The sequence below is a fragment of the Oncorhynchus mykiss genome, chromosome 12, assembly GCF_013265735.2.
Source record: "Oncorhynchus mykiss isolate Arlee chromosome 12, USDA_OmykA_1.1, whole genome shotgun sequence".
Taxonomy (NCBI): Eukaryota; Metazoa; Chordata; class Actinopteri; order Salmoniformes; family Salmonidae; genus Oncorhynchus; species Oncorhynchus mykiss.
Genome location: NC_048576.1, coordinates 48,281,262 through 48,306,557, shown reverse-complemented (window position 1 = coordinate 48,306,557; position 25,296 = coordinate 48,281,262). Strand labels below are relative to the sequence as shown.

Genomic DNA, 25,296 nt, shown 5'->3' with positions numbered 1-25,296 from the left:
AAAATAGATGGCATCATGAGGGTGGAAAATTTTGTGGATATTTTGAAGCAACTTCTCAAGACATCAGTTAAAGCTTGGTCGCAAATGGGTCTTCCAAATAGACAATTACCCCAAGCATACTTCCAAAGTTGTGGCAAAATGGCTTAAGGACAACAAAGTCAAGGTATTGGAGTGGCCATCACAAAGCCCTGACCTCAATCCCATAGAAAATCTGTAGGCAGAACTGAAACAGAGTGTGTGAGCAAGGAGGCCTTACAACCCTGAATCAGTTACACCAGCTCTGTCAGGAGGAATGGGACAAAATTCACCCAACTTATTGTGGGAAGCTTGTTGAAGGCTACCCGAAACGTTTGACCCAAGTTAAACACTATATAGGCAATGCTACCAAATAGTAATTGAGTGTATGTAAACTTCTGACCCACAGGGAATGTGATGAAATAAATAGAAGCTGAAATAAATAATTCTCTCTCCTATTATTCTGACATTTCACATTCTTAAAATAAGGAGATGATCCTACCTGACCTAAGACAGGGGATTTTTGCTAGGATTAAATGTCAGGAATTTAAATTTAAATTGGGCTAAGTTGTATGTAGTCTTCCGACATCAACTGTACATTGAGGACTGAGGTTGAAACTTCTGGGCATTTCTTTCAGAGGTCAGAATGTAGTCTTAGTTATATAGGACTATGGCTGCATCCCAATATTTCTCCTGAAATGGCTACTCTTTCACTACTTCCTGTTAATCTAAAATAATTGGATTGGTGGAGGCATGGGGTAGAGGGAGTGTACACGCTATTTTTATATAACAGCCATTTCCGTTTCAATAAGTGAGGGAAGTTAACAAGGGTCCACTTTGGGAGAATGGAGAGATAATTTGGACAGGCCACATGACGCTAAAAATAATAGAACATTCATAGCCTCCAGTCAGTCGCTCAACAAACTTCACCTGGAATGCTTTTCCAACAGTCTTGAAGGAGTTCCCACATATGCTGAGCACATGTTGGCTGCTTTTCCATCACTCTGCGGTCCAACTCATCCCAAACCATGCTTCATTGTTTGAACCACATATGCGGAGATCATCTGTACACCTAGTCTGCATCTCACAAAGACACGGCGGTTGGAACCAAAAATCTCCAATTTGGACTCATCAGACCAAAGAACAGATTTCCACTGGTAAAATGTCTGTTGCTTGTGTTTCTTGGCCCAAGCAAGTCTCTTCTTCTTATTGGTGTCCTTTAGTAGTGGTTTCTTTGCAGCAATTCGTAAATTAATTTCTGATTCAAGCAGTCACCTCGGAACAGTTGATGTTGAGATGTGTCTGTTACTTGAACTCTGTGAATCATTTATTTGGGCTGCAGTTTCTGAGGCTGCTAATTTTAATGAACTCATCCTCTACAGCAGAGGTAACTCTGGGTCTTCCTTTCCTGTGGCAGTCCTCATGAGAGCCAGGTTCATGATAGTGGTTGATGGCACTTGAAGAAACTTTCAAAGTCCTTGAAATGTTCCTGATTTACTGACCTTCATGTCTTAAAGTAATGATGGGCTGTCATTTCTCTTTGCTTATTTGAGCTTTTCTTGACAGAATATGGACTTGTTTTTTTAACCAAATAAATATTCTGTATACCACCCCTACCTTGTCACAACACAACTGAGTGGCTCAAACGCATTAAGAAGGACATTAATTCCACAAATTAACTTTTAACAAGGCACACCTGTTAATTGAAATGCATTCCAGGTGAATACCTCATGAAGCTGGTTGAGAGAATGTCAAGAGTTTGCAAAGCTGTCATCAAGGCCAATGGTGGCTACTTTGAAGAATCTATAATGTATTATACATTTTCATTTGTTTAATACGTTTTTGGTTTCTACATGATTCCATATGTGTTATTTCATAGTTTTGATGTACTTGTTTGATCTACTTCTCCCCAATGTAGAAAATAATAAAAAATAAACAAAAACTCTGGAATGAGTAGGTGTGTCCAAACTTTTGACTGGTATTGTACTTTGGATTGGGAAGACAAACTTACCGGTCATACAAAATCAATCACCAACGCATTGTCTTCCCCATTCAATAGTTAAATGACTTCGGTGCGACCATGATAATTACCATATCATCAGCGAGTGTGTTCGTGCACACTGTTTCTTGCCCTCATGTACCAATGATCTAATTTATTCACGTTTTTAACATGAAAAGTTTCCATTCTGCAATGTTCTCTTTGAAAATCTGTTTTTTGAGAACAGATGGATCAAAGAAAGGAAAATAGCAAGTGTATTGTAATTGGGCAGAAACTCAGTACTTCAGTTTGTCACCTGTGACTAATAAGAGTCAAGCCGAAAGGATGGCAAAGCATGGCTAATTCCCTGGATCAACAGACATGACACCAGAGCTAGGGACTTGAATACAATAATTAGTCCTTCAAAAATAAAGGGGTAATAACTAGGTTATGTCAGTTTGAAGAAATCATTAATATGTTAACGACTCTTGGTTGAAATGGTATGCTTGTTGGATAGTCAGTATGAAGCAACAAAGTAACTATTACAAAATAACAAAGGAATGCAGTGTCCATATTAGGACAGCATCAGTGTCAGCAGAAGTTGCCTCAGTATACCTGTTTATGAAGTTTATTTTTATTCTGTAGGTACGGACTGTATAGAGTGCTAAATGGATAACTTGTCAGTCTCCAATGACACCCGACACGAGCCATCTTTCCAAATAACCGAGGCATTGCAGTGAGGAGCTGCTGGAGCCTGTCTAGGGAAGTGAGCTAACTGTTGGATTATTAGCCATTGATTCATATTCATATGGTGGAGCGAAGACAGAAGAAAGGCATCAAGAAAGGAAAAGTGAGACATATTCTCTTAGTCTCGCAGGAAATTACTAGTGCTTAATTGGTCAATTGGGAGGTATCAGAACAAAATGTGAGCATGGGAGGGGGGTGTTCTGGGGAGTTCTAAGGTACCTGAACGCATGAGAAAAATCTACATTATAATAAAGCATTGCATGCATATCATCGCATTTGCATCGTGGCATAGAAGTAGAGTAGAGGCACTTACAGAAGTTTCACACATGTCGAACATTTATAGTAGCCTAGAGTCCAGAAAATAATTGGCCTTTTAAAAGCCTCTTAAGGACTGGATCCTTTTTTTTCATTTTCGCCTAAAATGATAAACCCAAATCTTACTGCTTGTAGCTCAGAACCTGAGGCAAGGATATGCATATTCTTGATAACACTTGAAAGGAAACACTTTGAAGTTTGTGGAAATGTGAAATGAATGTAGGAGAATACATCACATTAGATCTGGTAAAAGATAATACAAACAAAAAAAAAATGCGTTTTATTATTTAAAATTTTTCTCATCTTTGAAATGCAAGAGAAAGGCCATAATATAATATTGCAGTTTAGGATCAATTTAGATTTTGGCCACTAGATGGCAACAGTGTGTGTGCAAAGTTCAGATTGATACAGTGAAGCGTTGCAATACTGGACAATATTTTGTATCTGCCCAAATGTGCCGAATTGGGCAATTGATACATTTTCAAGTATATAACTATAGATAACATACAAAAATGATGTGGTAATACAAAATTTAAGTTTACACACTCCTATGAATGTCATACATGATGGATCATTAGCTTATACACTAACTTTCACACATCTAGATGGCCGGCGGGGTGGGTGTGGAGCCAGAGACAGCAGGGGTTCAAACTGTAGAACCCAGTTCCTACATTTGAATATAAAAAATGATTTTATCAAACAAAACTATGCTACATTTTATCTCTGGGACCCTCTGGATGACAAATCAGAGCAAGATTACTGAAAGCACATTATTTACTTTGAATGTATCGAACCAGTTGCCGCGATATATATTTTTTGCGTCATTCTGGCAACAATGGTTGACACTAAAGTAACCCCACAAGCTATGCTTGAAGAAGAACCACTGTAGGTGTGTGGAGACTTATTGTAGGCTACCATATGAGGAGGAAATTATAGTCATAAAAATGCTTTCCATTTTCACTGACTCAACCAAAATGATATGCAGCTCACTTGCTGGTGATGGCCAATTTGCTCATGCCAAAAGTCTCTCTCTCCCTCTCTCCTTTGTAAAACAATATTTTGAAGTTGATCTGTTTTCAGCAGGAGCCATTTGCTTTCCAACATGTTTTCCCTCGATTGTATTTGAAATATTGTGAAAGGCCTGCATGCTGTTTTTTCACTGACAGATTTGCCACTCGTTCCCAACTGTAGGCTATTCCTTGTTATTGGGCTACAATCCACAGATAGAAGCTATTGATCCTCTGTGGCTAAATTACAGGCCTTCTCACGGTAGGCTATTCTGAATGATTTCATTAATTTCCGAACAGACAGCGGATATTCTATAACTTTGGCAAATGTATTTCAATTCATCAGGGGTGCTGCAGTTCCTTCAGAACCCTGTGATTCTATAGGGAAATAAATCATGAAGTGCAACACTGGAGAGATGAGAGTTGCTGGCTCATGTCTATCAGAGCAGAAAGGGAGAAAGATCATAGGCAGTGAATCTCACTCTTGTTATGTTAGAGATACTGGCGTATTTCTCACAGCCACAGCCATGCGTTTTTATCAAACATAGGTTACAATGTTGAGCAAAACATAAACCGGGCTGGCCCAACCCAACTGTTAGAATATTAGGCCCATGCTGAAAATCTACTTTTTCACATAGTTTTTTTGTGGGGGCCGGAGAATTTCCATAGAGTCATCCTCGAATGAACTTTGATAGCTTTTATTATTTAAAAAAAGTATTCTTCGAAATCCCTCATGAAAATAATTTTTCATGCCAGGAGAGGTACCAGATCCGGCCAAATAGGTTCCGGAACAAAACAGTCCAAAACGGAAAGGTGCCGGATCCTGTTCCGGCAGGATCTGGATCAAATTAAACACTGGATATATCATTCCACCAGATTCTCTTTCAGTCTGACCTTCATAACTGTTCCTCCTCCACTTCCCACACTGATAAGCTCACTACTCATCAGGCACCAGCAACACAAAACAATCACTTTCCTAATTGGCAACAACACCTAGGTCAAGGAGAGCATCTGCCCCAAATGGAGTAATTAACAAATGCGTTTTCCATTTTTTTGTGATGAAATGGTTAACAGATACATTATCAATTTGATCAGATCTAATTTAGACTTCCATCATCTTCCATCATCTGGAATACATGATCAATGGGGAATATGTGTGTCCTTCTCATAAAACAATATCACCAGCCGCAAAACCTTATTGAACATCCCGTGAGATCAAATTTACATTATATCTGTTAACTAATTAATCACAAGAAATGGAGTGCATTTGTTAATTTGTTAATTTGGGGCAGATGCTCTCCTTGACTAAGGTGTTGTTGCCAATTAAGGTAGTGATTGTTTTGTGGTGCTGGTGCCTGATGATTAGTGAGCCTATCAGTGCGAGATGTGTAGGAGGAACAGTTATGAAGGTCAGACAAAGCGAATCTGATGTAATGATATCTCCCAATAATTTCCTGCGAGACTACGGAGACTATGTCTCAGTTTTCCTTCCCTTGATGCCTTTCTTCTGTTTCGCCCGCATAAAATTAAAAGCCTAGTGGTGTTAAGCCTCGGAAAAGAGAGGAAACTTCCCGCTAGCCATGATTGGCTGAGATAATGGATGGGCTGGACATGCTGAGAGACGAGTTCAGATTGGTCTGCCATGTAGCACACTACTGTCTATAACATGAGCTGCTCAGTATATGTAGATAATACTTTCTAACTTAGCTTTTTTGAAAGATATACCAAATATCTGAAAAAGTGTTACTCTCCACTTTCTGGAGGACAAATTTTTGAAATCAGTGGAATGCACGGTGGAAGCAGAGTATGATAGCTAAGGAGATGGAGAAAATTCTGCCGTTTAATTGCAAATATGCGGAGAGAGTTGCAAAAAGAGCAAACAGAAGGCGGTTGTATAAAACACCTGTCTCCGGATTACATCTTCAAACTAAGGGCAACCATGGCATCGGTGATAGAGAGGGAGAAGTGTTCATCCATGTATATGGCAGGGTCTAAGAGGGTCTAGATAGCTACATTTTTATTATAAGTTGCGATTATAATTAATTGTTTAGCCAGCTAGCTACATGTCTAAACAAAAGACTCCACTACGCAAGTAACCATTTCCCTGTACAATTTACACTTTCTGTATCCTGTGCATGTGACAAATAAACTTTGAATTGATTTGATATAGTGTGTGTTTACCAGAGACGGTAATGTGAAGAACACGACCTGCACCAAAATCAAATTAGGATATAATGATAGGCCAACGAGACAGTGTCCAAGTTCAAAAATTCTCTGATACGTTGTCACACTCACAACCATAAGCTATTTTCTGTCATTAGCTCGCCCTTAACTTGTAACTAATAATTTTGTGGTGATTCTTTTTCAAATTAGCTAGCAAATGTACCTTTTCACATTTTGTTAAGTTACAGCTTAAACAAAAAAATCCTCATCAATCTACACACAATACCCCATAAAGACAAAGCAAACATTTTTTTGCAAATGTACTAAATTTTTTTTAAAAAAACAATACCTTATTTACGTATGACCCTCACTCAAAATTTAGCTCAGGTGCATCCTGTTTCCATTGACGATCTTTGAGATGTTTGTACAACTTGATTAGAGTCCAGCTGTGGTGAATTCAATTGATTGGACATTATTTGGAAAGGCACACACCTCTCTACATAAGGTCCCAAAGTTGTCAATGCAAGTCAGAGCAAAAACCAAGCCATGAGGTCGAAGTAATTGTCTGTAGAGCTCAGAGACAAGATTGTGTCGAGGCACAGATCTGGGGAAGGGTACCAAAAATGTCTGCATAATTGAAGGTCCCCAAGAACACAGTGGCCTCCATCATTCTTAAATGGAAGAAGTTTGGAACCACCAAGACTCTTCCTAGAGCTGGCAGCTCGGCCAAACTAGACAATCGGGGGAGAAGGGCCTTGGTCAGTGAGGTGACCAAAAACCTAATGGTCACACTGACAGAGCTCCAGAGTTCCTTTGTAGAGAAGGTAGAACTTTCCAGAAGGACAACCATCTCTGCAACACTCCACCAATCAGGCCTTTCTGGTAGAGTGGCCAGATGGAATCCATTCCTCAGTAAAAGGCACATGACTGCCCACTTGGAGGTTGTCAAGAGACACCTAAAGGACTCTCAGACCATGAGAAACAAGATTCTCTGGTCTGATGAAAACAAGATTGAACTATTTGGCCTAAATGCCAAGCGTCAAGTCTGGAGGAAACCTGGCACCATCCTTATGTTGAAGCATGGTGGTGGCTGTGGGGTTTTTCAGCAGCAGGGACTGCGAGACTAGTCAGGATACAGGGAAAGATGAATGGAGCAAAGTACAGAAAGATCCTTGATGAAAACCTGCTCCAGAGTGCTCAGGACATCAGACTGGGGCAAAGGTTCACCTTCCAACAGGATATGAGCCTAAGCACACAGCCAAGACAACGCAGGAGTGGCTTCGGGACAAGTTTCTGAATGTCCTCGAGTGGCCCAGCCAGAGTCCCGACTTGAACCCGATCGAAAATCTCTGGAGAGACCTGGAAATAGCTGTGCAGCGACACTCCAGCGATACTCCCCATCCAACCTGGCAGAGCTTGAGAGGATCTGTAAAGAAGAATGGGAGAAACTCCCCAAATGCAGGTGTGCCAAGTTTGCAGCATCATACCCAAGCAGACTTGAGGCTGTAATCACTGCCAAATGTGCTTCACCAAAGTCCTGAGTAAAGGGTCTGAATACTTATGTAAATGTGATAATTTTGTTTTTTATTTTAAATACATTTGCAAAATGTCAAACACTATCATTATGGGGTATTGTGTGTAGATTGATGAGGATTATTTTCTTTTATACATTTTAGAATAAGCATGTAACATACATTTTTGGAGGGAAAAGTCAAGGGGTCTGAGTACTTCACGAATGTACTGTATATGGCCATTATTTGAACTGGCTAGCCAGCTAACTTAACATTAGCTAGCTAGCTAACAAGCTAGAAACTTACCAAAACATTTTTCAGAAAGTTGTTTTTAGTTGCCTGATTTGCTAGATTGACATATACTAAATTCATTTTAAAAGGATGGGTTTATTGGTGGTAAAATACACCAGTTATGCTATTTTGGACCACAAGGCTGTTGATGTCATGCACCATGTAGTTCTTGTGTGTATTATTTTTCTTAACGACAACAACAGGTTAGATGTTGGATGACAATAGAATGTTCATGATGTCACTGTGACAGATGTCTTCAGACATGTCGATAGATGTAGTATTAACCAGCCTTTAGTCTTTTTAGTACATGACCGAATACAAACAGTGCAACTATTCCCTCCGCAAGGCTATCAAACAAGCTAAGCGCCAGTACAGAGACAAAGTAGAATCTCAATTCAACGGCTCAGACACAAGAGGCATGTGGCAGGGTCTACAGTCAATCACGGACTACAGGAAGAAACCCAGCCCAGTCACGGACCAGGATGTCTTGCTCCCAGGCAGACTAAATAACTTTTTTGCCCGCTTTGAGGACAATACAGTGCCACTGACACGGCCTGCAACGAAAACATGCGGTCTCTCCTTCACTGCAGCCGAGGTGAGTAAGACATTTAAACGTGTTAACCCTCGCAAGGCTGCAGGCCCAGATGGCATCCCCAGCCGCGCCCTCAGAGCATGCGCAGACCAGCTGGCCGGTGTGTTTACGGACATATTCAATCAATCCCTATACCAGTCTGCTGTTCCCACATGCTTCAAGAGGGCCACCATTGTTCCTGTTCCCAAGAAAGCTAAGGTAACTGAGCTAAATGACTACCGCCCCGTAGCACTCACATCCGTCATCATGAAGTGCTTTGAGAGACTAGTCAAGGACCATATCACCTCCACCCTACCTGACACCCTAGACCCACTCCAATTTGCTTACCGCCCAAATAGGTCCACAGACGATGCAATCTCAACCACACTGCACACTGCCCTAACCCATCTGGACAAGAGGAATACCTATGTGAGAATGCTGTTCATCGACTACAGCTCGGCATTCAACACCATAGTACCCTCCAAGCTCGTCATCAAGCTCGAGACCCTGGGTCTCGACCCCGCCCTGTGCAACTGGGTACTGGACTTCCTGACGGGCCGCCCCCAGGTGGTGAGGGTAGGCAACAACATCTCCTCCCCGCTGATCCTCAACACTGGGGCCCCACAAGGTTGCGTTCTGAGCCCTCTCCTGTACTCCCTGTTCACCCACGACTGCGTGGCCACGCACGCCTCCAACTCAATCATCAAGTTTGCGGACGACACAACAGTGGTAGGCTTGATTACCAACAACGATGAGACGGCCTACAGGGAGGAGGTGAGGGCCCTCGGAGTGTGGTGTCAGGAAAACAACCTCACACTCAACGTCAACAAAACTAAGGAGATGATTGTGGACTTCAGGAAACAGCAGAGGGAAAACCCCCCTATCCACATCGATGGAACAGTAGTGGAGAGGGTAGCAAGTTTTAAGTTCCTCGGCATACACATCACAGACAAACTGAATTGGTCCACTCACACAGACAGCATCGTGAAGAAGGCGCAGCAGCGCCTCTTCAACCTCAGGAGGCTGAAGAAATTCGGCTTGTCACCAAAAGCACTCACAAACTTCTACAGATGCACAATCGAGAGCATCCTGGCGGGCTGTATCACCGCCTGGTATGGCAACTGCACCGCCCTCAACCGTAAGGCTCTCCAGAGGGTAGTGAGGTCTGCACAACGCATCACCGGGGGCAAACTACCTGCCCTCCAGGACACCTACACCACCCGATGTCACAGGAAGGCCATAAAGATCATCAAGGACATCAACCACCCGAGCCACTGCCTGTTCACCCCGCTATCATCCAGAAGGCGAGGTCAGTACAGGTGCATCAAAGCTGGGACCGAGAGACTGAAAAACAGCTTCTATCTCAAGGCCATCAGACTGTTAAACAGCCACCACTAACACTGAGTGGCTGCTGCCAACACACTGACACTGACTCAACTCCAGCCACTTTAATAATGGGAATTGATGGGAAATGATGTAAATATATCACTAGCCACTTTAAACAATGCTACCTTATATAAATGTTACTTACCCTACATTATTCATCTCATATGCATACGTATATACTGTACTCTATATCATCGACGGTATCCTTATGTAATACATGTATCACTAGCCACTTTATACTATACTATGCCACTTTGTTTACATACTCATCTCATTTGTACATACTGTACCCGATACCATCTACTGTATCTTGCCTATGCTGCTCTGTACCATCACTCATTCATATATCCTTATGTACATATTCTTTATCCCCTTACACTGTGTACAAGACAGTAGTTTTGGAATTGTTAGTTAGATTACTTGTTATTACTGCATTGTCGGAACTAGAAGCACAAGCATTTCGCTACACTCGCATTAACATCTGCTAACCATGTGTATGTGACAAATAAAATTTGATTTTGATTTTTGATTTTTTTTTATTTTTATTTTACATAGCCTCACATTTGAATCCTTAAAGAGATGGGTGAGGTTAAAGCTTAAGAGGGTGTGAACGAATGGGTGTAGACAAAGAATAGGTACCAAAACATTCAAGGGCCATTTTGTCAAAAGTGAGGTTCCAATTTTATCAACTTTCTAAGCATAATTACTTTCCCATTGTTCCTAAACTGTAGTGTATGATAAAACATTTTCTAGCTCTGAGTCTCTACTTTTATCCAATGTAAAAAAAAACACTATTTTAAATTTTGATACACAAGACCGAATCGAGCTGGTCGGTCACATATGAATGATTTATTCAAACTGACAGACTTATACATAACCTAGTTATAACCCCTTTATAACTTGAAGGACTTATTGTTGTATTCGTGTCTCTAGCTCTGGTGTCATATTTGTTGATCCAGGGAATTAGCCATGCTTTGCCATCCTTTAGGCTTGACTCTTATTAGTCACAGGTGACTAAGTGAAGAATTGTTTCGGCCCAATTACAATATGCTTGCTATTCTCCTCTCTTTGATCCACCATCTGTAAAAAAAATAAAATATAATGGTTTTCAAAGAGAATATTGCAGAAAGCAACCTTTTCATGTTAAAAACGTGAATCAAATAGAGCAATGGTATATGCACACGAACGCACTCGCTGACTATATAGTAATTATCATGGTTGCTCTGAAGTCATATAACTTTTGAATGAGGAAGACAAAGCTTTGATGACTGATCTTGTATGGCAGAGGAGTTTGTCTTTTCCATCCATTGGAACAACCTGCCCAGTATGTCAATGTCAGTATTTCTATTAATTAGTAACGATGACAAAAATAACCCAAACTCAACTCTTGAAACCATATGCTTTTTTATATATCACAGAATTGACACAAAACATTGAATTTCTTGTTTATTATTTTCAGCGCCACACGGCCTGTGTCCAAATTATCATAGCATCCTCCCAAAGTGTGCACTTGGTCACTTCCCTCACTTATTGAAAAGGAAATGACTGGTTAAAAAAACAGGGTGTAAACTCCCACTAGCCCATGCCTTCACCAATCCAATGCTTTGAATTAATATGAAGTAGTGAAAGAGTGCCCATTTCAGGAGAAATATTGGGATGCAGCCATAGTCCTCACTAACTAAGACTACTTTCTGACCTCTGAAAGAAAACCCAGAAGGTTCCACCTCAGTCCTCAATGTATATTTACATTTTTATTTAACCTTTATTCAACCATTTGGACCTGTTCCAAAATGGACCTGGGGCTATACTATCCGGACCTGATATGCATAAATTATATATTTTTTATATAGTGATCCGATCTGAGGACAATTAGACCAGTTCAGTATAGACCTGGGAGAAGCAGGGAAAAGTCCATTTTTAAACTACTTTATTAACGGGATTTGATAAAGCCTGAGGGAGAGGAGGTAGAGAGAGGTAACTCTGTAGCAGGGACCATGCTGTGTGTGTACACTACTGTGAGTGTGAGCAAGTAACACAGGAACAGGAGGGAGGGAGGGAGAGACGAGAGACTGAAATCAACAAAGCCGATTCGCACTATAGTAGACTAATAGCTGCCATAGCTAGGTTCTTTATCATACAATATTATTACGTAGTACCGGTCTTGACTGCATTAAATCGAGAGATGCTGGCTAGCTAGCTAGCTAGGCTAATTGATGCTGCATGCTCTTTCTCTTTCTATAGTAACAGCCTACCTGATGGCTCTTGGTCGTTGTAGCCTTTCCTTCAACTTCTAATTCCATCATCTTTATTCAATCTTCCATTGATTAGATATCTCCTCACTTTATCTCACACGGAGGCTCTATGACTTTAACCTATTGACGCTTTGATGTCTTATGATTGGCCAACAACAACAATAATTGATACACGCGTCACTCTCGTGAAAAGAAAAGAGCAGCAGCATAAATGATAGAATCTCTCTCTCTATTGCAGCAGTCACATTCAGATCTGTATGGATCCTTCCTGCGAAGTCCAGTTAAAATTACACAGACCCGTGATAATCATATCAGATCTGACCCAGACCTGTGACATTTTTTTGGAATTCTGGATCCGGACCCACTTTGGTCCCGGATCGGGTCTCGGGTATTCAGGTACAGGTAAATCCGTAAAGACGTCTACCTCAATGTAGTCCCTAGCAGGGACAGACCTAATCGATACTCCAGACAAGTGAATGGTGATGGAACTTGTGTGATTTGCAGTTGCTGTCTCTCCCACGGTAACCGACTGAACCGGTCGCTCGGCCCCCACAGTCCAAAACTCTTTGTTATTTCAGAATGAAGTTAGGTCATGTCTGCTGACTCCGCTCCAGCGCTGAGGCTCCCAATGAACAGCCAATCAGGAAAGGATCTAGCTGAATTGCTTTCTGACCGGCACTGCCCCTGACACTGGTCTACACTTATTAACCACGATACAATGACCTTTGGTATTCAATTTGAAAGGCAGAGCATACTATGGCATTCGAAACGCTTGTTATAAAATGTAAAGTTACCATTCTGAAAATACTCCATTCTTTGACTGTCCGGAGAATTGTTTTACACTTCATTTCGCTGACAAGCTTAAGTCATCAGTAGAAATGGACTGGCAGTTTGGGCAAATGCCATGTCCAGTTGGCCATGTCTAAATAGTTTTTTTGTGTGCATAATAATAATAATTTGGTTAGTAATTGGTATCTTTGTGAATAAAATGGTGTAGTGTGTTAAAAATACCTGGGCCGATTTCTGGTTCCAGTCTGTCCTGTTTAGATGGTCTATATGCAGTCCTGGTTCAAATATTTAACAAATGAGTGCATCGGTCCGTGGGACCCCAAACTGATCCAAATGTAGCATGCAAAAGTCAAAAAAGGTATTCACATGTTGAGAATCGCCGGTTTCACTAACATTTTTGCTCAAATTACTTTCGCTCTACTTTACGAAAATACCTCTAATCTTTTGTGGCAACTGCATCCTCGCCTTCAGTGTCGAACTAAGCATGTATATGACAATTGAAGTCAACAATATCCGTTGCTAAAAACAGCTGGTCAAACTAGAAACATGTGGGAGGATATGACAACAGAGCACCTCTTGAGTCATGACTGCAACATTGAAGGACCTGGGAAAATCAAGTTCATCCCATCACTCACCACTCACCACAACAAATGAATGCTAGCTAGCTACGTTTTTCCTCGTTGGACCTGCATTTACAATGTATCCAAATTCGGTTTGTGTGGTTCTTTCTGTAACTTTGTAACAAGTACGGTCTGCATGTGCAGTGCTTCATATTGAGTCATGATTAGGTGTCCCATATATCTGTCCCAGAGACATCCAAATGTCCCATATATCTGCTTTTAATGCCCATTCTAGAATGCCAATCAGAAATGAGTTTTCAACAGAGATGTGGTATAAAATTATGATGAATAATCTCTCTCTCTCCATTAGGCCTTTTAGTGCACAGCAGTCAGCCACTTCTATTTCGATACCAGCACAGTACTTCTCAGCCAGCCAGAACCCCCTCCTCCCCACTTCCTCCACTTTCTTCTGTACCCTCCCTCCCAGACTACCCAGTTCTGCTGCTTTGGCGGTGGAGGAACCCCACGTGCCCAGAAAGAGTTCCCAACCTGGCTGGGACGGCCAGTGCATGGGCGGGAGAGTACTGTCACATGTTCAAAGTTGCATCGAAGGGGAATGCATTGACCTGCAGCATAGTGAGTGAGCAAGAAAAATGAAGTAGCGATGTGAATTATATAAGGAGACATGAAGCAGTATGACACAATATATGAAATATATCTGCTGCATATCTCGGTTAATACACTGGAGGGGGGTGAATAAGATGTCTAGAACAGCTGTGGGGAAGTGCCAAACGTGCAGGATTTCGATACGGTGAAGTCCTCTTGAAAATGTAGGCTTATGCATACAGTGCCTTGCGAAAGTATTCGGCCTCCTTGAACTTTGCGACCTTTTGCCACATTTCAGGCTTCAAACATAAAGATATAAAACTGTATTTTTTTGTGAAGAATCAACAACAAGTGGGACACAATCATTAAGTGGAACGACATTTATTGGATATTTCAAACTTTTTTAACAAATCAAAAACTGAAAAATTGGGCGTGCAAAATTATTAAATGAAATTAATTAAATTAAAAAAAAATACAGTTTTATATCTTTATGTTTGAAGCCTGAAATGTGGCAAAAGGTCGCAAAGTTCAAAGGGGCCGAATACTTTCGCAAGGCACTGTATATTACACTGAACAAAAATACACACGCAACATGTAAAGTGTTGGTCCCATGTTTCTAGAGATGAAATAAAAGATCCCTGAAATTTTCCAGATGCAGAAAAAGCTAATTTCTCTGAAATGTTGTGCACAAATGTGTTTACATCCTTGTTAGTGAGGATTTCTCCTTTGCCAAGATAATCCATCCACCTGACAGATGTGGCATAGCGAAAAGCTGATTAAATAGCATGATCATTACACAGGTGCACCTTGTTCAAGGGAAAATAAAAGGCTACTCTAAAATGTGCCCTTTTGTCACAAAATACAATAACACAAATGTTGAGGAATCATGTAATTGCCATTTCTCTACCATAAGTCACCTCCAATGTTGTTTTAGAGAATTTGTCTGTATGTCCAACCGGCCTCAAAACTGCAGACGACCACGTGTAACCCAGCCAGCCCAGGACCACCACATTGTGCTTCTTCACCTGCAGGGTCATCTAAGACCAGCCACCCAGACAGCTGATGAAAATGTGGGTCTGCACAAACTGTCAGAAACCATCTCAGGTAAGCTCATCTGTGTGCTCGTCGTCCTCACCAGGGTCTTGACCTGACTGCAGTTCAGCGTCATAACTGACTTGAGAGGGCAAATGCTCATCTTCGATGGCCACTGGCACGCTGGAAAAGTGTGCTCTGCATGGATGAATCCCGGTTTCAACTGTACCGGGCAGATTGTAGACAGCGTGTATGGTATCTTGTGGGCAAGCGGTATGCTGATTTCAACATTGTGAACAGGTGGTGGTTGGGTTATTGCAGGCATAAGCTTCAGACAACAAACCGAATTGCATTTTACCAATTGCAATTTGAATGCAGAGATATCGTGACGAGAACCTGGGGCCCATTGCCGTGCCATTCCTCCGCCGCCATCACCTTATGTTTTAGCATGATAATGCACAGCGCCATGTCAAAAGGATGGTGGCTTCTTTAAATAGTACCTGCAAAACATCAGTCTCAAAGTCAAACAGTGAAGAGGTGACTTTGGGATGCTGGCCTTCTAGACAGAGTTCCTCTGTCCAGTGTCTGTCTTCTTTGCCAATCTTAATCTTTTATTTTTATTGGCCAGTCTGAGATATGTTTTTTTTTCTACTCAACTCTGCCTAGAAGGCCAGCAACCCGGAGTCGTCGCTTCACTGTTGACTTTGAGACGGGTGTTTTGCTAGGTACTATTTAACAAAGCTGCGATTTGAGGACCGATGATTTGAGGCGTCGGTTTCTCAAACTAGACACTCTAATGTACTTGTCCTCTTTCTCAGTTGTGCACCGGGGCCTACCACTCATCTTTCTCTTCTGGTTAAAGCCAGTTTGCGCTGTTCTGTGAAGGGAGAAGTACACAGCGTTGTACGAAATCTTCAGTTTCTTGCCAATTTCTCGCATGGATTAGCCTTCATTTTTCAGAACAAGAATAGACTGATGAGTTACAGAAGAAATTCCTTTGTTTCTGGCCATTTTGAGCCTGTAATCGGACCCACAAATGCTGATGCTCCAGATTCTCAACTAGTCTAAAGAAGGCCAGTTTTGTTGCTTCTTTAATCAGAACAACCGTTTTCAGCTGTGCCAACAGTTGCAAATATGTTTTCTAATGATTAATTAGCCTTTCTTTTCAAATGTTAAACTTGGATTAGCTAACACAATGTGCCGTTGGAACACAGCAGTGATGGTTGCTGATGATGGGCCTCTGTACGCCTATGTAGATATTCCATTAAAAAAATCTGCAGTTTCCAGCTTCAACAGTCATTTACAACATTAACAATGTCTACATGGTATTTCTGATCAATTTGATGTTTTTTTATTAACAAAAAAATTTGCTTTTCTTTCAAAAACAAGGACATTTCTAAGTGACCCCAAACTTTTGAACAGTAGTGTAGTTTTGACAAATATCCACTAGGGATGCACAAGCAAAAACCCCATTGTAATTTGGAAACTCATTGTTATATTTTGTGATAAAAAAACACAGACTTGCTGTATGTTTAATTATTGCGATTCGATTTTTAAAATCCCAATGTAGCCGTTTTTGTATCAATAATTTCTGGGTAACAATTAATTATCTTACTGTAATAGCATTTTAGCAATAAAAATATTTCTCAATATAGAATTTTGCTAGGACTGCCTGGGAGTGGTCTAAGTGGGGAGGGGTAAACTAAACTACCTGTTTGTTATTTGCAGAGAAGTTTGGAACTCTTTTTGTTATTGATCTATTAACCAATTTACCGGATGGTGATGTCCCCATGGAAAGCCAAATCTCCCACCCATGCAAACCTGCTGATTGGGTTGTATTTTCATCCAGTAACTATCAGGAAATAACACTAATCATATATTTTCACACTTTCATAGTGTTAGTTCCATCAACTGATGTACAATATGATATAAAGCACAAGAAAAACGGAATTGACAGCACTGGGCCTTTAAATGTGGCTTTTGGGGATAGATAGAGTGGTTAGAAGTGGACCTCATGGCAATGAAAGAACATAACAGAGCTATAGGCTTCTCTGGAAGCCTGTGTATCATCTTAATCTCTGTGAAAAGGTATCAGTCTGCTGCCTACTCTTATCCAGTATGAACACTTGACTGCTCCCCTTCTCCTCAGACTGACAAAGTGCTCTGCGTCTGAAATGGGAAAATAAAGAGGAGAGCTGTCTGGCCCTAGCTGCCACCGTCTCACTCTTAGATCCCTGTTCACTTTCGGTTGAGCCGTCTCACCTGTCCCTCTAAACCATCCGCAACCAAGCATCATTTAAAAAGACAGACAGCCTACCCCTCCCTTAAAATCCCCTGGCTCATCCGCCCAACAGCCATGCTCTGCTCCGACATATTGAGTGTACACTCCCTTGCTCCCTCTGGGAGCTATCTGATCTGACATTAGGCCTTCTATAAGGTAAGGCTACATTAAACTACATTCTGCTTCAAAAACGTTGCTGTTTATAAATTCTACTCACCACGAGTGTCGGTGAGCTGATGGTGGGATGTTTAGCTCCTGGGCGGAAGCCAAGCAACAGTGGCAAAGGGATGAGTCCGGTGCGGCTGGGAGATTTGTGACGGATGTCATCTGTGAATGAAAGCCACGACTGTGGCGGATTCGCCAAGCAAGCATGTAAAGAGGAACTCCCTTGCTCAATGTTAATTCACCCAGCCCATTATGAGTGCATCCCTTTATCCATGAAACATAACTCAATCTTCCGTTTTTGCATCCAATGGATTTGGGAAGGCGTGCATTCAGCCCATTGACCTATTCAAGGTTATGAAATGATTTGGATATAAAGCTCACTTTGACAGAGCTCAACCAAAAACATCAACCGGGTATCAAACTATGCCGTGCTTTACAGTATACTCATATTAACCCATCCCGTTAAATTACTCGTATGTACCATCTACAAAAGTCACTGCTGGCACCAATCAATCTTGAAAGTTGGCAGAGATCTGCCACAGTGTTTCTGAAGCCTTTGACTTTCCAGAATCAGTCGAAAAAACTTTGGGAACAAACTTTTCCTCTGAAAGGGTCATTATTAGAGGCCTTCTATTAGAAAGGCTTTTTGCTGAACACAGTCTTCCAGCCTCAGCTGAGGTTCAAGTGGCGGAGTTCAAAGAAACATGCCGTGAACAATTATTATAAGCTCACATGGTGATTGCTTGTGCGCCCCATCAAAAACATTGCATCAAAACCCCACCACCACCACCCCAGCCATCCCCAAGCCCCCAGTTTACCATGCAAAATAACGAGGCTGGGGTAATTGAGCACGGCTCAGATGGGTTTCTGGTGCCTCACAGGCGTTAGATCACAGACAAACACCAAGCGCTAATGATAAGAAAAGCTCCTCCGCTGAGACTCTTCAGGATAGGGAGACTGGTCACTTCACTATCCAGTTAGCTATCAAGTTAGCTAGCCGGCCATTAACGATCCAACAATAGAGCCCAAAGGGAGGCTAGCTAACCTAGCGATGCTATAGTTGCCATATTCATGGAAGTGCTGCCCAAATGCCTTTGTGAGGGATGCATAGTAACAGCAGGGAAACACACATCATTATCTGAAGGTGAGCAGCTTCCCTAGGTCTCTCCAAGCCCCCCATCCCTCCCCTTGACAGAGTCCATGTGTACGGGTTAAAAGGCTAATTGACTTTTATATTGCAAAAAAAGCTCATGGTTGTGGAACCTGATTCCCCCCATTCATACAATTGCATGTGTTGTGCAATCAGAGGGTCTCTCCACCTGCACAAGGCTGCAAAGGCTGCAAAGGAAAGAGTGTGTGTGAGAGAAGAGGAGAAATACAGAGAAAGAGAGAGAGTGAAAGATAGAGTCAAGTCTGTCCAGGTGGAATAGAAGGTGGAAAATTCTGTCAGACACTGCCTCCCTTATCAGATCATCAGCTCAATTCTTCAAAGGTCCTCCTGTCCCGCGACACAAAATACATCTTCTATTCTGCAGGGCCTGTGCAGGACATAACAGCTCTGTCAATATCTACGCTGGCTTGTTTACTCCAGCATTTTTCAAATGCTGCCCGGAAAATGCAATGTAACAACAGTGTGCAGCGCAGATATAGATCTGCGGTGACAGGTCCATGATTAATAGCAGCAATAGTATAGGAAAAATGATGTTGATGTTTCCGCAAACTACTTCGGCAACACTTTGGCAGAGGAGGAATGAGTGATGAAATCATTGTGCGAGACAACATCAAACTCGCGGCGTACCTGCTCGGCATGCAGTCACATGTACGCTGAGGTACAATGCACATCCAAAGCAATCCTGCCACCTCTATGCACCTCTCTGAGCAGGTTATTGGCAGCTCCTACAGCCCTCTGGGAATGCAACAGCCCTTTTGCTTGATTTACAATAAAAGGTAGAGATCAACCAATGGTAAAATATGTAACTGTAAAGATAGGAGAATAATTCAGAGAGAAGATAAACACCAAATTGTTAACATAACCTTTCTTTCCATAACCGGCATTTTTGTCTGATGGATATCCACCGATTGATCAGCTGATGCTAGATATAGATTCCCTATTGATCGTTGGAGTGATTAGTGGCAATTATGGGTTCTATCTTCCCTCTGGAGACCTGGAGTTGATGAGTCAGTTACGGTGAGACGATTATGTGCATGCTTCCCGAATGGCACCCTATCCCCTATATAGTGCACTACTTTTGACCAGAGCAATATGGGCCATTGTCAAAAGAAGTGCACTATAAAGGGAATAGGGTGGCATTTGGAACTCACACTGTGTTGGGCGTCTCAGGAGTGGGGCTTTCTGTTAATTGTTTCCTGTGCATTAGGCATCAGGTTGAAGTGGATTTATCCATCAGCAAACAGAGGGAAATGCACTTGGAGCAGTGTGGAACCCACTGCACAGTGCTAAACTACACTTCCATGACCTTATTTTAATTTGCTGTTTCCTTATTTATGCTCTGGTCCGTCACTGTGTTCCCATTTATGCATGTGATAAAGAACAGTATATAATAGAAAGAGATTTTTATTTATTTATTTATTTTACCTTTATTTAACCAGGTAGATGGGATGCACAGGTGTGTGTCAGGGTGCTATGGGGTCAATTAAATTTCAGTGCAACCGATTCAGGTAGCTAATTTAAATTCTCAATTCAAAAATTAAGGGACATTCATTTTAAATTCACTTTTTGAAATTTAATAGGCACCAAATTCTGGTTTGTACACATGTTTGTGACTGATCTAGTCAGGTCAGCATGTTATCTCTTTGTCTGTTTCTATGCGTTGGTGCCACAGATTGAAAGTAATGTGAGAGTGCTGTCCAAGGTGCTGAAGGGGTACTGTCTAATGTACAGGTGTTGTCCAAGGTGCTAAAAGGTGGACTGATTTACTCAGCATTATACAGTGCAAAATCTGAAAAAAATAGTGCCTCTATCTGGCTGTGCATCTCTCTATGCATTCCTGCCATAGATTGAGGGTGATGTCAAAGGTTCCGCAAGCACATATTGCCTGTGTAACAAGTCACAAACTGAATATGCAAATCAGTAACAACAAAAATAACTACAGAGCATACTGACAGGCAGCTTTGAATAGCATGACAATGTTTTGAAATATACATATTCCACACGGCACATTTCTGAAGCGCCGCGTACATCATTAACTGTCGTGCTGTCAATTCTGAAGGGAGTAAAGGGCTCTGGAGCAGTATCTTGCCAGTTGCCACTACATCTCAAAGCAGTGTATTTTCTTTCATACATTCACTCAAGTATCTGAATAGCGAGGCCACTGCAATCACTGCAGTGTCCATAGGTTAACACAGACTGCCAGAGGGTATAGTGGCAAGCAAGTCTTTAACCAGAAAGATCAAGCTGAGTTCACCACAACGTATCGGGGGGCTGTCCTTTAAGACGGATGAGGCATAAAAAAAGTGCAATCACGCTCCATTGGGAAAGTCAATAGGACTTTCCTGTGTAAAAGATGAGGTGAAACTGTGATCAAAGGTGGTTCTGTATGAAAGTACTGTACAGTGTGTAGAAACTGCTTCTCCAATGGAAATCCCCAATCACGCTTGCAGGCAATGTCATGGTGATGTTGGCTAGCAGAGGGTCATCTAACAGTCATCTTGTGCCAAACTGTGCATGTGATGACCTTCAAATCAATGGCACTCCTTCGATATAGTTATTATTGATGAAAAGGAAAACGTGTCAGTTTGTCACTTTCACGAGGTTGGAGTAATAACATGTTCAGCTACTTAAGAAATTGGACGAATCTAGGTTGTGCCTTTATATTTCGAGAAAAATGAACAACTATTGGAATAATTCTTCACTTCTCTCATTGACTTCTCAAACCCCAGTCTGGTCTGCTTTGCAAGCTTTCCCGGAAGTCTTGCAATGTTGGGCCTCTGGGTTTATAAACTGTGCTCATGCCCCTAGGAAACTCATCCAAAGCCAAAGATTGTAGCTAGAAGTGTGAGTGGGTGTTGACTCATAGTATGCTCACCTGTGCCAGAGCTTGACTCTGAGGTAATCTCCTGGAATCCCCAGGGGCTAAACCACCAGTCTATTTTGAAGATAATGATTTTAGCTCTCTGATGGTCAACTTTGCAACACTACAGGTGAACGTCTTTCCACGTGGCTTCCTTACCTAAACCATTTAAGTGTCTCTGGTTCATACTAAGACAAAGGTATCGTGATTACTTTCCACTTGACAGTGTGCCATGGAAAACAGTCCATTTGCTGCTAGTTCGTAGTATAGTGAGAAAGTTCCTGAATGCAGCACGCTCCAGACATGGCATTACCATTTCATTGCTCTTTTAGAGTTATGTTCAAAGGCTTCATCACCCCTCCCCATTGGGAGTACAGGGGGACTGTGATCTCTGCGTGATAATCCTTGAGTGGCGAGTTGAGTTTGTAGAACATAGGCGGGGATGGAGTGGGGTAGAGAGGTGCTGCTCAGTGCTCATCACTGCTCCCACCATAATGTTACTGCCAGGAGCTCCAAGAATGAAGGATTTATGTGAAGATGAATAAGGAGAGGTGAAGGAGTGTAGAATGGCTGTTTAATCAACACACTTTAACCTTTAATCAAGAGTCAGTTGTGTTCATTGGATGCTATTAATCGATGTGAGAGGTCCTTTGAAACATTCTGTAGTACTCTGACACTGATGGCAGCCTTGTCCCCCCCCCACCCCCCCACCCCCCTCCTCCTCATCCTCTGTTTTCGATAACCACTCTGATTCTGCTGACAACAATGGATGCAAACTACAGCGCTTGATCAGTGTATCACAAGAGAGAAGCGACGTCAAGGAAGAGCACTTGATCCCCCCCCCCCCCCCCCCCCCCAGACGACTGAGAACAAATATATATGGCTGTCTGCGGCAAGCACTGAGGATTGGCTTGGGCTCACCTGCGAACTGATTAGGAGCCTTAGAATGGTAAAGCAGGATCCAGCAGTGACTGCCAGATGAATTAGCAGTATATACAGTATGTTGGTTAATTATAGGGGCTTGAAGTTGTCCAAGCTCTGATAGCTTGCAGTTTGGAGAAAAAATGCTTGTAGAGAAGAGATATTAACCCATAGGTGAGCCTATTGCTTAGAGAATGAAGCAGTAATTTGGGAACCATAGAAAATGCCCCCAACCTCTCCAACTTTCAATTCACTGAGGGGAGTAGATGGGGTAAAAATCCTATATTAACTTCCGACGCTGGCACACACACTCATATACTCATAAAACTAAGCAATAAAGCTGACACCCTCTTGAGGTTTGATGTACAGTCTCTGAAGAGGGCTGCTGAGAGCGCTATTAAAAGCTTTATTACTGGTGTCAAATTCAAATTAGTGGTGCGCCGCTCACTCTGTATGTCCAAAGCGAAAGGCGGAGTATTTGTACAGTCATACACGACTGGTTCCGCACACCCAACCTTAACATTAGGACCAGCAATAACATTAGGGGAATTACCATTTAGACTAGCAGAGATATATGACTGAGCAAGTGAAATAGGAGTTCAACAGTGCAACAGAGGAATTGGACAAATCTTGGAGAGTATATCAGGAAAAGGGGAGAGGAAGTCAGTTCAGGGGAGGGTGAGTGTATTGAAACGGAGAGAGTTATTGTAAAATCTTCTGTTTCCAACACCCATTTGCAATCATAGGCCATAGCTTTGGAATTACTGTGAAAATTATGTGTAGGTAGAAACACATACAAACACACACACACCTTATCTACACACGCACGCACGCACGCACACACACACACACACTTGCATACGTGCACAAACATGTACACACATACACACAGTCACAAAACACATACACACACATCATTTTTGCATGCACTTGTGTGACAGCATTGCATACACAAGTGTGGAGTTAATAATTAATTTTAGAAATCTTCGAGAAACAACTAAATGACAATGTTAAAAATAAATGTCTTACTGTTTGCAAAACTATCCTTGAAACTTCAAGATTTTTTGAGATAACTAATGTGACTTTTCTAAGAACAGACATTCTGGTATCTCAGAGTGCAAGGAGAAATAAATGCTTAATCTTGTTGCTTTCTGCAAGTGTTTCTCTGACACACTGATGAATGAGCCCAGCATGTTTAGATCAATGCAATGAGAGACAGACACAAATTCAACACCGTAAGCAGGATTTCGATTCAAGCACACCTGCTCATTCATGAGATGCAGACATAGAAAGTCAGGGACATTTCACAGTTTCAAAGGACACAGAAAAGGATTCATATCGATTAAAAAACACTGATGTAAATCTCAATAACCAAAGCAACTTATAGCTCTCTGAGATTACACCACAGTCCCACAGTAGATAATTCAAGTATCACTCAGAGCTACTGTGGAGAAGCTATAGCAAAGGCACATCAAACTGCAGCCAAACTTACAGTAAAGCGGTCCCTCCAAGTCACAGATGTAGCATCAATTACAAAGCTTCCACCATCCATATGGATCAGTCAGAGTCACAGAATGGAGAGAGATGGGGAGAGAGTGAGAGATAGACAGAGAGAAGAGAGAAAACGCGGCTCACTTCCATTCGATTCAGTCAGAGCCACAGAAGGGAAAGAGACAGAGACAGATAAAGAGAGAGACAGATAACACTGTTTACGTACCAAGTCCAGCCATCCAAGAGAACAGAACCAGCCAAGGGATCATCATCATTAAAGAGAAGTAACGGGGGAAGAAGTCTGCTCCCGTGTGCCTACCGTCTATGAGATGTTGGTGACACCGAGACAAAGTTAGTAGCAGAGGTATAAAGAGAGTTGTGCGTCTGTCTGTGTGTGAGGGGCTGGCACTGTAGCTCTCTTCTTCAGCTGCTGCTCTCTCAGTGAGAGAGTGTGCGTCTTCTCTCCTGCTCTCTTTTTATATGTCCTCTCCTATTTCCCAGAAAATCAAATCTTCAGTCTTCCCTGCTGCCGGTGGCTCAGCTTCATTCTAGCTTTACTCACAGTTTCACTCTCCCTCTGTCTCTTTCTTTCTCTCTTTCTCTTTCTGCCGTTCACACTCTCAGTGCGTCAGTGTGTTGCTCTACAATTGCGTCTCCCATGCTCTCCCCTTCCTCTTTCTCTCTTTCTCACTTGTGTTCTTGCTCGCCAGTAGAGAAGGGACACAGTCAGTGGAGATGTTGCTCCTCCCTCTCTCTGCCTCCCAGCCTCCCAGCCTCCCTGTCTGTCTGTCTGTCTGTCAGTCAGTCTGTCTGTCTGCCTGCTTGCATGCCTCCCAGCCTCCCAGCCTCCCTCCCTCCCTCCCTCCCTCCCTCCCTCCCTCCCTCCCTCCCTCCCTCCCTCCCTCCCTCCCTCCCTCCCTCCCTGCCTGCCTGCCTGCCTGCCTGCCTGCCTGCCTGCCTGCCTGCCTGCCTGCCTGTCTGCCTGCCTGCCTGCCTGTCTGCCAGTCTGTCTGTCTGCCTGCCAGCCTCCCAGCCTCCCAGCCTCCCAGCCAGTCTGTCTGTCTGTCTGCCTGCCAGCCTCCCAGCCTCCCAGCCTCCCAGCCAGTCTGTCTGTCTGTCTCAGCCCCGTCGCTGCTTTTCCTAGAGAAAAAATCTGTGGAAGAGCAGGCTAGGTAGGAACAATA

General features: G+C 42.3%; 1 protein-coding gene across 2 annotated transcripts in view; it reads right to left on the bottom strand.

Annotated features, from left to right (window-relative positions):
• Window positions 1–24,808, bottom strand: part of LOC110538905 (kin of IRRE-like protein 3) — a 300,951-nt gene extending 276,143 nt beyond the window's left edge. For both annotated transcript variants that reach the window (XM_036937674.1, XM_036937675.1), the window contains exon 1: window positions 24,339–24,808. In XM_036937674.1, coding sequence (XP_036793569.1) covers window positions 24,339–24,387 — 49 coding nt within the window. In that variant the 5' untranslated portion in view covers window positions 24,388–24,808. The remainder of the gene's footprint in view (window positions 1–24,338) is intronic.
• Window positions 24,809–25,296: the final 488 nt, after the last annotated feature.